The 17321-nt window shown below is 41.9% G+C and overlaps 1 protein-coding gene across 2 annotated transcripts in view; it reads right to left on the bottom strand.

The window, feature by feature from the left end:
- STPG4 (sperm-tail PG-rich repeat containing 4) overlaps positions 1 to 17321 on the bottom strand; it is a 39896-nt gene that overhangs the window by 16565 nt on the left and 6010 nt on the right. Inside the window, exons 2-4 of one of the 2 annotated variants that reach the window (XM_026486377.4) lie at positions 16892 to 17149; positions 5967 to 6031; positions 5699 to 5753 (exon numbers count right to left, since the gene is read on the bottom strand). In XM_026486377.4, coding sequence (XP_026342162.3) covers positions 5699 to 5753; positions 5967 to 6031; positions 16892 to 17149 — 378 coding nt within the window. Of the gene's footprint in view, positions 1 to 5683; positions 5754 to 5966; positions 6032 to 16891; positions 17150 to 17321 lie in introns of those variants that run through there. The other variant, XM_057309236.1, reaches the window with a different exon arrangement.

A 17321-nucleotide genomic window follows, 5' to 3' on the forward strand; every position in this document is an offset into this window, starting at 1 on the left:
ATCTTTTTTTTTTTTTAAAGATTTTATTTATTTATTTGCCAGAGAGAGACAGAGAGAGCACAAGCCAGGGGAACGGCAAGCAGAGGGAGAGGGAGAGGGAGAAGCAGGCTCCAGGCTCCCTGCTCAGGAGGGAGCCCGATGTGGGCTCGATCCCAGGACCCTGGGATCATGACCTGAGCTGAAGGCAGATGCTTAACCAAGTGAGCCACCCAGGCACCCTCTTTTATGGAATTATCTTGAGGTTAATGTCAAAAAGTATAACACATGTTTTGTGCACAGAACAGTTAATGATATAAATATCTAAAAACTGGAACCCCTTCGTACAATTCTCCCTCTTTTCAGTTCCTTTCCTTTACCCCAGGTATCCTAATCCTTGTCATCTCATCTATATTCCTGGAGGATGGGGTCACTAATTCCTTAGTATGAATTGGATCAATATATTTCTCCTTCTAAGAGCTTTTGCATTTAAAAGAGGACTTGTGAAAAGGAGAAATCCCTCTAAAAGATTTTTCTACAGTTAAATTAAGAGTGGCACATGTCTCATGTCTCAGATCTTAGGGTCTCATATCAAATTCCTTACTATGAGGGCGCCTGGCTGGCTCAATTGGTAGAGCATGTGACTCTTGATTTCAGGGGTTGTGAGTTCGAGCCCCACATTGGGTCTAGAGATTCCTTAAAAATAAAACCTTTAAAAAAAAAATCCCTACTACAGAGTTTCAGGCATTTCTGCAAAGGGTGGGGAGGTATAAATCCAACTTTCCCTTCTGGCCCCCTCAACTAATAAATGCCTTGTGGAAAACCTTTGGATCCAAAGCCTGAGAGCACACTAGCACTTTGGTTTCTTTGAGTCTGGCTTCGGATACAGGCTCTGAAGGGACAAGGATGGGTGTCCCTTTCCTCATTCAAGCCTTTTCTTCACTGCTGCCCTTATCTCCTTCCTCAGCCTGGAGTCAGCACTTGCTAAGAAGCTTACCAGGGAATGTATCAGAAAGTTCTGGAGATGGCTCTCAGAAGGAAGAAGGTACATGTGCTTCTATCAACAGATAATATTAAACTTGAGTCATCCGTGTCTAATTTTGGGTGCCACGTTTCAACTTGTGTGTGCCAAGCCATTTGGTCTCACGCTAGTCAGACACATGCATTGTGTCACATGCATTGAATCCCGGACTCTCATTTCATCTGTGTAAGTTTCTGTGTGCTTGTATGGGCACACCTTGGTTGGGTTATTGACTTTAGTGTGTCTTTGCCCTTCGAGAGGGAAGGGAGAACACTGATAAAATGTCTCATTTGCCATTGAATACTCAACAATAGCTACCTAGCATAGGGCCTTACACACACTGCCCCCCAAAAGAGATGTGTAGAGCAGATGAAAGAACTTCTATTGAAGTCAGCTAGACTCAGTTGAGTCCAGCTTTTTACAAAGAGGCTTTGCTGAGAAAAGACTAAAAGTTCTAACACCCTAAAGATGTCCCAGGGAAAAAATATGGCCAATTAAGAAAAGCCAGTGTAGCAAGTCTCCCAGCTGGAGCCTAAGCTGCATCCACCCATTGTAAGATCTTAGACGATCAGGGCCTACCAGGCAGGCTGGTAGATGGCCCTCCCAGGAGAGAGAAGCCTCCAGCATGTGAACTCATCCTTCTGCAAAAAAGGTCAAGCCGGCCAACCTGGGCCCATGAACAAGCCTTAGTCATCAGTGAGGAATGGTGACACCAGAGACAACACAATGTCTGCCACTTGGATTTGACCCTGGACCAGCTCTAAATGTCCAAAGGCACTAAGCAAGTCACTTGATCATGCTCACGCACTAGGCAGCACAGCTCAGAGCCCAGGTTTGGAGGTCACCAGAGACAGGGTCTAAGTCACGGCTCCACTTCCTAAATGGCCATGTGACCTCTGTAAACTACTTTCATTTCCTGACCTGTGAAGTAGAGGTGAAATACTAACCCACCAAGTTGCTCCGAGGATTAAATGCAGCCACACCAGAAAACACTCAATGAATGATGGTGGCTATCATCATCAAAGCCAACCCTAATAGGTACAGTTGACCCTTGCGTGGGGGTTAGGAGCACCAGCCCCCGAGCAGTGGAAAATCCACGTATAACTTCACACTCCCCTAAAACTTAACTACTAATAGCCTATTGTTGACTGAAAGCCTTACCCATAACATATATAGCGGATTAGCATGTGTTTTATATGTTGTATGGATTATATACTGTACACTTAAAATAACATAAGCTATAGAAAAATATTAAGGTGATTATAAGAAAGAGAAAATACATTTACAGTACTATACTGTATTTACTGAAAAAAACCTACATATATGTGGGCCCACACAGTTCAAATCCGTGTTGTTCAAGGGTCAACAGTAGCTCATTTATAAAGTTTCTCCCAGTTCTAAAAGTCCTTAACAGTTCTGTGATTATACTGTTAATTTCTAGAGCAATAAAACTGAATGATAAAATCAATCCAATTAGATTTTCGGATAAAGGTTAAGTGGCATATTATAATGGCCTGAAGATTACTGCATTTATCTCAAAAAGGTTTGAGAACAGTAAGCAGTATTTCTGTACCATATTCACACAGCGCATCACCACGTCCCACTGGTGGGATCAAACGAGTTTGCTTTCTGCAGTTTACAAGTTTGTAGATCTAAACCAAAGCCACATTCTGCTCTGGGAATGCATGTTTAAGACAGACATGAATCACAGCCCTGGGCTATTTCTTTGTCTTAGAACATTTTCCATGAAAGTATTCTTTTCACTTTGTTGAAGGACAGGATGTTCCAAATCAGTGAATCACTTTTATTTATAAAATAGAATGGATGAGGTGACATCAATGAAAATGGCAGAATAAGGATCTCGAAAAATCTTGTCTCCATAAAAGCAATGAGAACGAAGGCAAAAACTGTCAGAATCAACTGGCTTGTGCTATTTCACATCCCAGGCTGCTTGTCCAGGACGCCTAACCTGAACTAAAATCAACTTATTTTTGATTGAGTCCTTCCTTACTAATAGTAAACAAATCATTATCAGCTCACAGCATTCATTTAAAGCATATATTTCAAGGGAAACAGAGTTATTACCCAGGGGGAAAAAAAATCCAGGTGTCTTGACTGCTTGCTGCCAAAGCCAACTACACATAGGCATCTATTTCCATTCCTCCCATCAAATAAGAAAGGCATAACTATCCACCTCCCATTCTACACACATACACACACACACACACACACACACACACACACACACAGCCAAGAGAAGAGACAACAGCCAACAGAGAGAACATATTGGGGGAAGACAGGAAGCCACCTGGAGGAATGGGACCTCATATGGCACAGTGGAGACAGCTGAAGCTGCTAGGGGTGCAGGCTGATTTGCTCCACAGAACCCAAGAGAAGGTCAGGAATTTTAGGCATGAGGCCCCTGTGAGGTGGGAATGGAGAGGTGGGGGCTGAAAGCAGGAAGACTGGTAGACCTCTTCTCTCCAGGTCCCTCTACCTCCCCCCTTTCCTGCATCCGGGTGGGGCGGGGTGCATTTCTGGGGAGACTGTTCCAGACAACTGGACACAGGAGCCCCAGGCACTTTACCAGAAACAGGAATTAAGTGAACTTCTCCACACACCAAACAGTGACACCCCCAGCTCTTCCCTGACTCAGCTCCCAGAACACCGGCAACTGGCCCATTCCCGAAGCCCTGATCTGTACACTGAGCCAGAGTCCGAGGAGTCATTTTGCAGCTACTGACATGTGCGAGAGAAAGAGCCTAGGGATACCCAAAGGAAAAACCATGTCCTCCTCCCATCAAACCACTGTGAAATCCACTGGACATAATCCCCACCTGTATCAATGTCTTGTGCCTGCAGTGACAAATTTCTGTAAATTTGGTAGCTTAAAACAACAGAATTTTATTCTCTCATAATTCTGGAGGCCAGAAGTCTGACATCAGTGTCACTGGGGGTGCTGCTCCCTCTGGAGGCTCTAGGGGAGAGTCTGTCCTTGCCTCTTCCAGCTTCTGGGGACGGCCACCTTCCTTGGCTTGTGGTGGCATCACTCCCACCTTTGCCTCTGTGACCACACTGCCTTCTCTCCCTTCTCAAATCTCCACCTGCCTCCCTCTTATAAGGACACTTGTGACTGCATTTAGGGCCCACCGGAGAATCCAGGACAATCTCCCCATCTCAAGATCCTTCCCATAATCACGTGGGCAAGGCAGTTTCTGCCACACAAGGTAACACTCACAGGCTCTAAGAATTAGGACATGGCCACATCTTTGGGGCCATTATTCAGCCCAGCACACCACCCACATAGAGAAAGTTTTCAGTTAGCCTTTTAGTTTCTCACACTTGTTCGTGGGATCAAAATTTCTTCACCTTTGTTGGCTATCTGAACTTCTTGTTATATGAATGGCCCAATCCTGGCCTTCACCTCTTTTAATTTTCTATTGATGTTTTTCCTCTAGATTGCTAAGAGAAGTTTAAATAAGGCCATTAGCCCTTTATCTGCCACGTATGTGGAAAATAACTTTTCCGAATTTGCACTTGCCTGTTAGCTTTGTTTACAGTTGGTCTTCTGATATACAAGAAATGTTAAATGTTGTGTAATCAAATCAAATACTTCTCCTTTGCAGTTCACCCACTGCTCTGATCTCAGAAAATCTGTCTTATCCTAAAATTAGATATAGGCTAATTTATTTTCTTCTGGTTTTATGCTTCATTTAATTCTTTCATCAATATGGAATTTATTTTAATATGTGGTAGGAAGAATCTAACTTAATTTCTAAGTTATTTAATCAATTCCCAGCATAAAATATTCTCTTCCTTTCCCTACTGATTTGTCATACCATCTTTATCAAATATAAAAACCTTATATAGTCTAGGGTCTGTTTCTGAACTCTGTTATCTAAATTCCTCTTTCAGATGTTCACTGTATGTCTTTCTCCCCCGGGGTTTCTAGTTACAAATAAGTAACTCAAGCCCATCAAACCACCCCAAAATAATTTCATATTTCCTTAATCCTTCAAAATGTTTATGTAATTATTTGTTTTTTGGCATCCTACCAGTTAATTACCTAAAGGAGTTCATTTTTATCAAAACACATGGACATATATTTGGAAATCTGTAGAAACAGGAAGGCATTTTGAAAGAAACCAGAGATACTTTCCCTTTTTGTTGTTAATACAATGATCTATTGAATATCTCTGATTTGATTAATTTCATCAATAAATACCATGTGCTAGCCATTTTTCTAGGTATTACATATACAGGACAAAACCGGACAAAAGTCCCCACCTTCATGAAGCTTACATTCCAGTAGGGGGGACAGATAAAACAGGATAAACTAATGTCTGAGTGTAGTGTATTGGACAGTGATGAGCACTGTGGAGAAAAATTAACCAAGGAAGGGGGCACAGGAAATTCTGAACAGGTGACTAGGGATGACTTCACCGAGAAGGTGATATTAGTCAAGACCTACAGAAAGGAAAGGAGCTTTTATTTTTCTTCTGTAACTTGACACAAATGGGTTACTTACCTTGAAATCTCTGGTATATCTTCAGATATACTTTAAGTATCTTAAATCAATTACATTAATCATTTGCTTATCTTCTACAGTGAACAAAATGTTAATCTTGATATATCAAAATGAACTACTGCATATTTTAAACACAAAATTCATCACGAGTTAATTGTCTACAATATACTTACAGGAGTGAAGCAGCTTGTTGGAAATCTTTGAACTGTAGAACGAAATACGAAGCTCCTATATTAAAAAAAAAAAAGACGATGTTCTAAATCTATTTTTTTAATGTGGGAACTTTGTTAACTTCTTCCCTATCTCTCCCTAAATATTTAAAAATGCTAATCTAGAAATGATGGGCATAAATAAGGTTTAAAAGCATTAGTATTGGTTAAGTATGTAAATAAAAAGGCATGAGTGAAATTATTAAAAGCAACTTAATAAGTATATAATTACCTGGAAGCGTGCTTGGGAACTGGTGCAGGAAGTAGATCATATTGCCCTGGTGAAAGCTTAACTGACTACATAGAATGGACAAGGACACCAAAAATAGATTAATACAGGTCTTAAGCTCACTTTATCTTATTACCTGTCATTCATAATCCTTTATGACCATATAGCATTATATAACTTATTCTCGATCTTAATAGTGGAAAAAGTACATTTTCAAAGATGGAGCTTTCAAAACAGTCAACAAATATTCCCTTTTCAGAGTACATTTTATGATAGTGTGCCTGAGATGATGCATAGAAAAATGCTGTACAATTGATCATATTTTAAATGTACTAGATTTAAAAAATCCATTCAACTACCATTTGGTGAGCCCGCTCTGTGAGTAAAGTACTGCTAGGTGTGGTGGGGAATACAACGGTAAGAGAGATATGGTCTCTGGCCAGCAGGAGTGAGAAGGCACGTACATAAACAATTCTAATATAAAGTACGATTAATAAAATTATAAAAGACAGACTGGAGGGGCGCCTGGGTGGCACAGCGGTTAAGCGTCTGCCTTCGGCTCAGGGCGTGATCCCGGCGTTATGGGATCGAGCCCCACATCGGGCTCCTCTGCTACGAGCCTGCTTCTTCCTCTCCCACTGCCCCTGCTTGTGTTCCCTCTCTCGCTGGCTGTCTCTATCTCTGTCGAATAAATAAATAAAATCTTTAAAAAATAATAATAATAATGTACAGCATGGTGACTAGAGTGATACTTATTGGATGCTTGAAAACTGTCAAGAGAGTAGATCTTATGTGTCCTCACCACACATACACAAAATAGTAGCTATGAGAAGTGATGGATGTGTTAATTAACCTGACGTCGTAATCATTTCACAATACATACAGATATAGATTCTTTTTCTTTGGGGTGCGGGAGAGACAGAGGGAGAGGGAGAGCCCACTGCAGGGCTCGATCCCACGACCCTGAGCGCATGACCTGAGCCAAAATCAACTGACTGAGCCACCCAGGTGCCTCACACGATGCGTACAAATATAAAATCCTCATGTACACCTTAAATAGATGCAATTTCACTTGCCAATCATATCTCAATAAAGCCAGGGGGCAATAATTAAATAAATAAATCCACCTGAGTGGTTTGAGGATGGCAAAGACTGAAATTGGAGTGGGGTTTTAGGGAAGGCAGGACTTCCTCCAGGGGGCCACGGAGGGCATTTTAAGGAGGAATGTTGCAGAAGAGATTGTCTCTCTGCCCACTGCCAAACTTGTTGCAAAGTACCTGGGTGGCTCCATTGTCTCTGGATCTATAGATATTAGCCCAGAAGCATGTGAGGTAAGGGAGTGTCGGGAACCGGTTTGCACAGAGTGGGACTGTGACAGAGGGGAGGAAGAGAAGGAAGGAGAACCAGAAGCCAGGAGAAAGAAGACTGCCCCGACCTCCGGAACTTCCTATGTTGAAGGAGCTGGCAGGAAGGAGTTGTATTACAAAATCCTGGGAAGAAGGCTTCCTTGAAGTGAACAATCTCCCCCAGCCCCTATTATTTTAAAATCAGATTTAAAAGATACAACACTGCCTTTGCTGAAAATGAGGCATCCATATCCTGGCATTATCTGCCACATTGGAAGTTCAGCTATTATATTTTACCCCACAGCTGTCTTTCACATATTAATACAATTTTGATCGCAGAGGAAGCTTTTCGTGGATACAGTGATAACAGTAAATACAGATTTTGTGATGAAATACATTGTCCTGATGCACCTGTGCCTTGTTAATAGTCACTAGACATAATAAACACCAAAGAAACGTGAGTTTGTTTGTTTAATCACACCATGGGAGCACAGGAATGTATTTTAAGCAAGCGGCCTTCTTAGGGGCCATAGCATTTTATTCTTGATTTTGATGATGGTTACATGGATACTTGCTTTCTATTTAAACTGTGCATATAGTTTAATGCTCATTGCTCTTGTGCTCTCACTCTCTCTCTCTCAAGCACATACACACACATACACAGGAGAAGAAATAAGAAAGAGAAGTGAAAAGTGGAAAAAAAAAAAACTTAAGCTGCTGTTTGTTCTATACTCAGCAATCACAAAAGATTTATGTAATAAAGTACTCATGAAAAAACTCTGAGCATTAATCTAGAAAGAAATATTGGTTACCCATAGCTTCTCTATTTGTCCTATTTTACTTGCACTGGCCATTCTTTGCTATTTAATATAGCTGACAGAGGGCTGATTTTTTTCCCATAGTCTTAAATAGAGACTCACTTAGGAGACTGTTTCTCTGCACATTGTTGAACTTGTTGCAAACTATCTCGGTGGCTCCATTATCCTTGGGTCTAATGGAATATATATACACACACATATATATGAAAAAGAATGTATATGTGCATGTGTATATATGTACATATATATATATACACACACACACACACTTTCCTAAGTCCTACATATGCTTCTCAGTTCTTCATTTGTAATGTAAGACTCAGAGAATCTAGACAATGAGTCCATAATAATACCTGACTCTAGCTAATTGTTTCAGTCCGTGTTGATTAGGCATTCAGAAATCTAGCGATATCTCGGAGCCGTAAAATACAGCAGGATGATACTAGCATGGATACTTAATTCAGCTGTGTTGTATCAGCACCCTCAATGTCAGAAAACTGGAATAAGTGAAAACCTCCAACTCTCCTTATTCGGTCTTTGGTATGACAATATTCTGAACACCTGGATCCATAAATAGGTGGGATGGAAGGAAACAGATTTTTCGTCCCTTTAGAAGCCCTAGGAGAATAATCATAAGGTGAATGCAGCAAATGGGCTGGTAGGTGCAATATTTTTAGGCGCTATTGGTAGAAATTTCATCAAATGTACCTTCTCTCTGAGAAGTAAAGTCTCTTATGTCATATGAAAGCATCACTGATTCACTACTCACATTTGGTTCTGAGAAATAAGATGACACAGGACTTTCTCAAAAAGAAGCCTGCCTCATACTAGCTATGATATTGTCCTTAGTTTTGCCAGTACCCTGTACTTTTCATCAGCTCCAAATGAACTAAGAACTATCAGTGGGTCCCAGTCCCTGAGACAAGCCTCTGAATCCATTTTTCAAAATTTATTTTCACTGGCCACTCTCTTGACATATTTGCATGTGACAAGTATCGCTTTGCCTTGCAGGTACTCTTTGAGAGCTCAACCTCAAAAAATATTTGCAAAATGGGCCAACTCTGAGGGCCGCCACGTTTTTTATTTAAACGCACAATGAGGAGCGCCTGGGTGGCGCAGTCGGCTAAGCATCTGACTCTTGATTTCAACTCGTCATGATCTCAGGGTGGTGAGAGGCAGCCCTACATCAGGCTCTGTGCTCAGCAGAGTCTGCTTGGGATTCTCTCTCTTCCTCCCCACCCCCACTCTCTCTCTAAAATAAAAATAAATAAATCTTTTAAAAAATTAAAATAAAATGGCACTTAGGGGTGCCTTTCCAGCCTGACCACATTCTGATCTGGGGGTGGAGAGAAGCAGAATCGCCAAACTTGTTTCCTTTCACGGGAGCTTCATCTTCCAAGGCTAAAGCCAATCTGGACAGAAGTTTGAAGCAATTTTAAGTTTTGTTTCTGATTTTCATTGAAATGTTCCCAACCTGGGAAGTAAATAAGAGACGTTTTAAAATGGAAACTGTAATGAGATAAAATAGAAGAAATGTTGGAAAAAATTTGGATTTCTTTACAAATGAGCATGATTGAAAAGAACATCGCTTGCGTTACATTCAAAGTCTATAGAAAGAAAAAAATAACAGGTAAGTCTCCTTGCCCCCTACCTAACCCTTTACTTCTCGAATGGAAGCCACTGTTAATGATTGCTTAAGTAACTCTCAAGAAAAGAAAGGATGCATTTAGCATCATATATAGGTATATTTGTTTTCATTCATACAAACGGGATTATGCTACACATACAGGTCTGTTCCTTGAGTATTTTCATTTAGTCATATATATCTTGGAGATGTTTCCATATCAACACATATAGATTTACCTCATTATTTTTAATGGTTGTACAGTATACCATCCACTGTATGGATGGACCATTATATAATTAGTCGTCTGGTTAAATAAAATTATAAAACATGCTGCGGTATTGTATATAGTATCTCACTGTACTTTTGTAAGACCATTTGTAGGGTAAATTCCTGACAGTGGAATCACTTATTATGTGCATTTTTTAAAAGATTTTATTTATTTATTTGTCAGAGAGAGAGAGCAAGAACACAAGCAGGGGAGCAGCCGGCAGAGGGAGAAACAGGCTCCCCGCTGAGCAAGGAGCCAGATGTGGGACTTGATCCCAGGACCCAGGAATCATGACCTGAGCCAAAGGCAGATGCTTAACTAACTGAGCCACCCAGGCATCCCTTCCTATGTACATTTAAATCTGCTAGGAATTACCAAATTACCCTCCAAAATACTCACAACAATTTGTATTATACAAACAGTGTGTGAGAATATCTGTTTCTGTACACTCTTTGCCAATAACGGGTATCATCAAACTTAAATTGTTGATCATCTGACAGGCAAAAGAACTGTGTCTAGCTGCTTTTGTTCCTTTGTAACTATTTAATTATCAGTTGAAGCCAAGCATCACTTTGTGCTTTTGTTTTTTTTAGTAACTGGTATGTCTCTTTGTCAATTGCTAGTCATATCCTTTCTTCATTTTTAAACTAGACTATCTATTTCAATTGGATTATAAGAGAACATGACTCTATTCCAGAAACCAATATTGCACTGTATGCTAACTATCTAAAATTTAAATTAAAAAAAAAAGGAGAGAGAACATGACTCATTTTTACCCTTTGATACAAAAGTGTTGAAGCCACACAGTTACTGACTCACTGGCTACAGACAGGGGCAGAGTCACTATCTTCTCTCTTTCCTGTTCATTGTCGGGAGACTCTGGCACACGCGTAGCTGACTTCGGGTTGTTCAGAAGTTCCCCTAGCATACTGAGTTCAAGTTTATACTTTAAAATTTCCCATTTAAGTCATTTGATCCATGTTTTTAGTTGAAAACATAAACAGTGGATGTAAAGTGCTACCGGATTTATTCTACTCTGCAAGAGAGAGTTGCAGGATGGCACAATTTTTCTGTAAGAGCATTTTGGCAATGCATCTCCAAAGACTTAGACACCTGCATACCTTTCCCCAACAATTCCACTCTGTGACTAATAGCAGAAAATGAATGAGTACATGAGGATATGCCCATCCAGTAGGAAACTATGCAGCTATTTAAAATGAGGGAAGAGAATACATAATGGTGTGGAAAAGATTTACAGTATCTTTCTAAGGGGAAAAAAAAAGGTCTGATTTCTATTAATGGCGAGCTAGGTTGTTTGGATGGTAAACCTTCCCACGGCACACAACTACCAAAAATGAGGAATAAAATATTAAAAGCAAACCAACAAGAGTTTTTAAAATGATATGAAATTGCTAACCAGATAATAAGGAATTATAAGAACCTCAAAGCAAGACATAGCAAGAAGCCAGAGAGGTATGTGGCCAAGTTTTGCCCAGAGGCTATTTGCTGGTCCAGACTAAACTCAGCAGAAGAACAGAGCTGCATTTGAGGGAACTTCAGAGTGTTACAAGGATCCAGAGGTCAAAGCCTGGGCCCATTAATGATGGTGATCTAATGGGAATCCTACCCACAGGAATTAGAGACCCTGAAAGAGCACTTCCTGTAAGTAAGCCCTCCCATATCACCCACTGCTCGGGGTCTGTAGGCAGAGTTGCCTTGGTGCTAAGCAGAACTGGAAAAGGGGGAAGAAATCCACATTGAGAGAGTGTAACCATGGGCTGGTCCCTTTCATGGATTCCAATCCAAATTCCCATTACTGGAGCGATCCAAGAACACGTAAGCAGTCATTTCAAGTGGCATCAGATTGGTAGCTCCCCCAAGTATCAGCAGAACCAAAAGCAAGCCTTCTCTGAAGGAAAACACTGTCATCTTAGGTCTTAGGGTTCATGAAAATAAGTTTTGAGGAACAGTGAACAATACTACACAAAGAAAATCACACATCAAAGGAAACAAATAGAGTAAAGCCTAGTCAGATATCAGATAGTTGGGCAATCATTCATTCATTCCACATTCAACACACATTAATCACCAGATACTGTTCTAGAGGCAAAGACGTAACCGCAAGCAAAACAAATTAATATTCATGTCCTCATGAAGCTTCATGCTCATGGGGGCAAACAGACCACAAATAATGAATGCAAAGTACAAGTAAATTACAGAGTGTATTGATGGCTACAGGTGCTGAAGAAAAAATAAGAAGGACAGGGTAGGGAAGGGCAGGAGTGTCAGATGGCCAATTTAAATGGGTCTCATTGAGAAGGTGACACTTGAAGAAAGACCTGAAGAAGGGGATGGAGTGAGCCATGCAGATATCTGGAATAAGAGTGCTCCAGAAGAAGGAAGATCCAGTGCAAAGACTCCAGGGTGCAGTGGCAAGCTCAAGAAGCAGCCAGGAGGCCAGGGCAGGAAGAGAATGAAGCCAGTTCACAATAAACCTGTGGACCCTGAGAACAACCACACCCACTGTCACAAAGGTTCTCAATCAGGAAGGAGGTCAGTTGGTTGGTTGGTTGGTTGTTTGGTTGGTTATATTCCCCCCACGCCCACCCCCAGGGAACATTTGGCAATGTCTGGAGACAGTTTGGGTTGTTACAACTGGGAGGGGGGACTGCTAATGACATTTACTTAGCTAACGGCATCTAATTATCCAGGAATGCTGCTGGACATCCTACAAAGCTCAGAACAGCCCCCACAACAAAGAATTATCCCATCCAGGGGCGCCTGGGTGGCTCAGTCATTAAGCTTCTGCCTTTGGCTCAGGTCACGATCCCAGGGTCCTGGGATCAAGCCCTGCATCAGGCTCCCTGCTCAGTGGGAAGCCTGCTTCTCCCTCTCCCACTCCCCCTGCTTCTGTTCCCTCTCTTGCCATGTCTTTCTCTGTCAAATAAATAAAATCTTAAAAAAAAAAATCCCATCCAAAATGTCAATAGTGCCAATGCTGAGAAACCCTGAATTAGACCTACAAGTGCAGAAGTCAAAAAGGCAGTTGGATATACAAGTCAAGGAGATATAAATTTGGAAATCTCAAACAAATAGATGGTATCCAAAGCCTTGGGACTGAATGAGAACACCAAGGGAGTGAGTGTAGAAGGGGAAGAGGTGTGAGGGCCTAGGGGCACTCCAACATGAAGAGGTCAGGGAGAAGGGGCTGAAGGAGGTGAGAAGAGAGAACAGGGAGGACTGAGGAGGAGGACTTGGGGCTTTGGAAAGAGGGGAGATGTGAGATAAAGCCACCTACAAGAGTGGCAGAGAAAACACACTAGGGATGTCCATTCAGTGCCAGGCAAGGTGAAGAATTTAAAAGGAGACCAGTCATTCAGCTGCATGGATGCAGGGATCAAGTTCCCAGAGACTTGGACTTAATCAGTGTGATGGCCTTGCCAGACAGGTAAGATGAGCCACCCGGTCAAGGGACTGTCGGCGTATGCAGGGAGAAACTCTGAGTGACTAGGATCTGCAGCTCTGCAAGGAAGGAAAACATCAGAAAGTCAGAGGCAGTGAAAAAGGAGGTAGGATCCATGGATTAGGGATTGGGAGGACAGAAAAATTGTTGGGGCTAGGGTTCTAGGGTAAGGGAAATAGAAGATTGGGAGAGGGTGATAAGAACGGGTTGCATGCCGTTAAGATTATGGAGGACTGAAATGATTGGTCTTGAAAAACTCTAAGGGGGGCGCCTGGGTGGCACAGCGGTTAAGCGTCTGCCTTCGGCTCAGGGCGTGATCCCGGCGTTATGGGATCGAGCCCCACATCAGGCTCTTCTGCTATGAGCCTGCTTCTTCCTCTCCCACTCCCCCTGCTTGTGTTCCCTCTCTCGCTGGCTGTCTCTATCTCTGTCGAATAAATAAAATAAAATCTTTAAAAAAAAAAAAAAAGAAAAACTCTAAGGAATGTAAAAAAAAAAAAAAAAAAAGCCAAAAAACCCAACCAAACAAAACAACTCTAAAGAGTGAGTGGCGCAAAGGAGAATTCACGAAACTGAAAAGCCAGATTGTTGGACGATCACGTATAGGTGCACTGAAACCATGACAGGCGCAGTGGAGAGAGTGGGGGCACAAAGGAGCTAAAATCATCCAGCAATGACGGGGAGGAATCCAGGAGCTAGTGGAGGATGGCAACCAGGTCCAGAGCAGCTCATAACGCTAGGGAGAGACACGGCCCCACATGTGTACACATGTCCTACAATAAAAACCTATTACTCCTCGAAAATAAATACAAATTATTGTAAACATTGTACGGCCATTTCAAATAGTCTTTGGAAAGAGCCAGACATAGATGAGTATACACACACACATATACACATATACACACACATATACACATATACACACACATATACACACACACACACATCTGATAGGAGTCTTTGATATAGATTCTCCAGTGAGTTACATGCTTCAGAATAAAGGTGTTGAAAATAGCAAAAACTTCCTTACAAATAAAAAGCAGCACTAAGGGGGTATAAAGTGACTGTTCTATTAAAAATCGTGAAGCTGGAGAATGTTGTTCTGTGTTAATAAATAACAACAATGGATACTCTATCTACCTCAGATTCAAATTATTATTTTACTGAGCTCTGCTTTTAAAAAACCAGAATTGCGAATTTTATTGGTGGTGTAAATAATGTTACATCTGACTCTCTCTCCTCCTGGGAACATTATCGTATACCCTTTGAAACAGAAAATTAGGAAAACATTTAATTCTTCCACTTTCTACAGCACAATCCTTTGGGGGAGGTGGGGGGGAGAGAGGAAAAAGAAAGAAACAGAAAGAGTATGTTTTCAGGTGTTATCCCCCCTCTGGGTAAGCCAAAATCTTATGGTCTTTTAAAGCTTTAGATTTTGCCTAATGCCAACCTTCTGTGTTTTTTCCTTTCGGCAGTGGGCCTTGGCCTACTCTCAACAACCCCTAACAGCAAGAAGAGAGGAAGCAGAAGGGCAGTAAACAGTGGTGCAGAATGAGGAAGAATGATTTTGCACTGGAGGTGGCAGAATGATTTCACATGTAGCGTGGTTACCCGATACCAAGCCATAAAAGTCCCAGCATAATTTAGTGTTTGTATTCATCCACTGAAGCAAACAGGATAAGATTTACCCAATGAACATTTATCACTCTGTCCTGTTTCAAAGCTATAATTTGCAAAGCAGTAGCAAGGGTTTACATGTTGGTTATGATGTGCTCATCCTGATGAAAATTTCTTGTCCATCTTCACAACCACAGCCCTTGTATTTAATTCAAATTCCAGTTGCAATGCATTTCTTCTCAGGTTATCACAACAATATTCTGATAAAGTTGTAGGGGTTGATACCATTACTGGCTTCTTTATAAATGGGAGGCCCAGGGGCACCTGGGTGGCTCAGTCAGTTAAGCGTCTGCTCAGGTCATGATCCTAGAGTCCTGGGATCGAGCCCCGAGTCAGGCACCCCTCTCTCTCTGATCCTCCCCGCTGCTTGTGTGCCCTCTCTCTCTCACGAATTACAAAAAATCTTTGGGTGCCTGGGTGGCTCACTTGGTTAAGTGTCTGCCCTCAGCCCAGGTCGTGATCCCAGAGTCCCAGGATCAAGCCCACACTGGGCTCCCCACTCAGCGGGCAGTCTGCTTCTCCCTCTGACCCTCTTCAACTCGTGCTCTCTCCCTCTACCACTCTCTCAAATGAATAAATAAAATCATTTAAAAAAAATCTTTAATAAATGGGAGGCCTAAAGTCCCAAGTCTCAAAGGCCAAGTCACAACTCTGCATCTGCCAGCCTGGAAGAGGCCGTTCACAAAGTTGTGCCCCTCCCTTGAAACACCTACTCTGGATCCAACCATCCAAACTCTGCCCCTCGTTCGGAGCCAGGGGCACACTGGAAAAAGCACCAGATGTGGGCTCAGAAACCCTCAGTTAAAAGTACCGCCTCACCTACTTTTATCTGCTACGTGACTCTCAACGAGTGACTTAGTATCTACTCACCTTGGTTTTCACATACAGAATGGGGATAACATCTGTTCCGCCTATTTCAGAATGCTGGGGAAGAACAACTAAGAGAGTACGTGTGGAAGCTCACAGTAAGCTAGTAAGAGCCACATAAATGTCATGTATTATTCAAGGTCCGGCTTGGGTCCTACTTAATCCAGGGAGCCTTCCAGCTTTTCAACCCAGCCTACACTGAAACCCCCCTGGCATTTCCTGCCATGCTATTTATTTTAGCGCTTGATATATTTGCTCTTGTATTGTTACTCAAATACTCCCCAGTCAGGAACATCCTCCCTGCACAGAACCTAGCCTGGCATGTAAGCGCAGCAGTGCTCTCGCGATTACCAATGTTATGAATGAACTGGTGGAGCAGAGTAGAATCTGACCTTCCGGGTACCACAGTGCTCGTTTCTATAAGACATTTTTTTAAAACTTTCCCTATGGTATCCGGTTATATCCACACTCTAATTAAAGGGCACTACTTACTGGAAAAATTTTCTCTTTAAAAGAAGAAGAAGAAGGTGCGCACTGTATAAACTGCTTGAGGGAACAGAAGTATGGCCCCATCACAGATAAGATTCCAGAAGCTCCCCAGGTCAGGGGAATCCTGCCAAGAGTGCCTGAGAGGCAACAGTTTCTCCCCATGTACTCTCCTGGGTTAAGGAGGCCTCACAGGGGAAAATCCTGCTGGACATACTTGCAAATTAGGCAGACCTTGTTTGATTTCTATAGGCAATAAGGCATCCTAAAGGTTTTCAATTTCTCCCGGGGAAGATGCACTCAAAGTACACAGACTATTTTCCTCAGGGGCTCTTGGTAGCTTTCCCACAAAAACCGAGCTGCTAGTAGCACTTACCTGATCTTTGTAAACCAGCGTGCTGGGGCTTGCCCGAGGTTTGTCTTTAAAAGAGTAAGTAGCCATTTGCTTCTTTAACAAGTCCAAGAAGTCAGGAGGTGCGTACAGAGGAAGGTCATTTAGTACCGGATCATTTCTTTGCACAAGAGGTGGTTTTTTCCTTCCTTCGTTTTTAAAATTGTAGGTTGCTATCACTGGATTTAATAAGGATTCCTCAATGAAAGTTTTCAAGTGGTAAGTACCAGGGATAGGAGTGTTCTGTGGAAAATGGACATCATTTTTCAGATCAGTGTGCAAACTGGTAACATCCCCTAAAGCATCATTCTTAGAAGGGTCCCTCTTAAGGAGCATTTCTTTCTGTTTTAAGGTTTAATACAATTTTACCAAATATAGTAAACACTCCTGACAGAACGATATTTCAAGAGAATCA

The sequence above is a fragment of the Ursus arctos genome, unplaced genomic scaffold (genome assembly GCF_023065955.2).
Source record: "Ursus arctos isolate Adak ecotype North America unplaced genomic scaffold, UrsArc2.0 scaffold_8, whole genome shotgun sequence".
NCBI lineage: Eukaryota > Metazoa > Chordata > Mammalia > Carnivora > Ursidae > Ursus > Ursus arctos.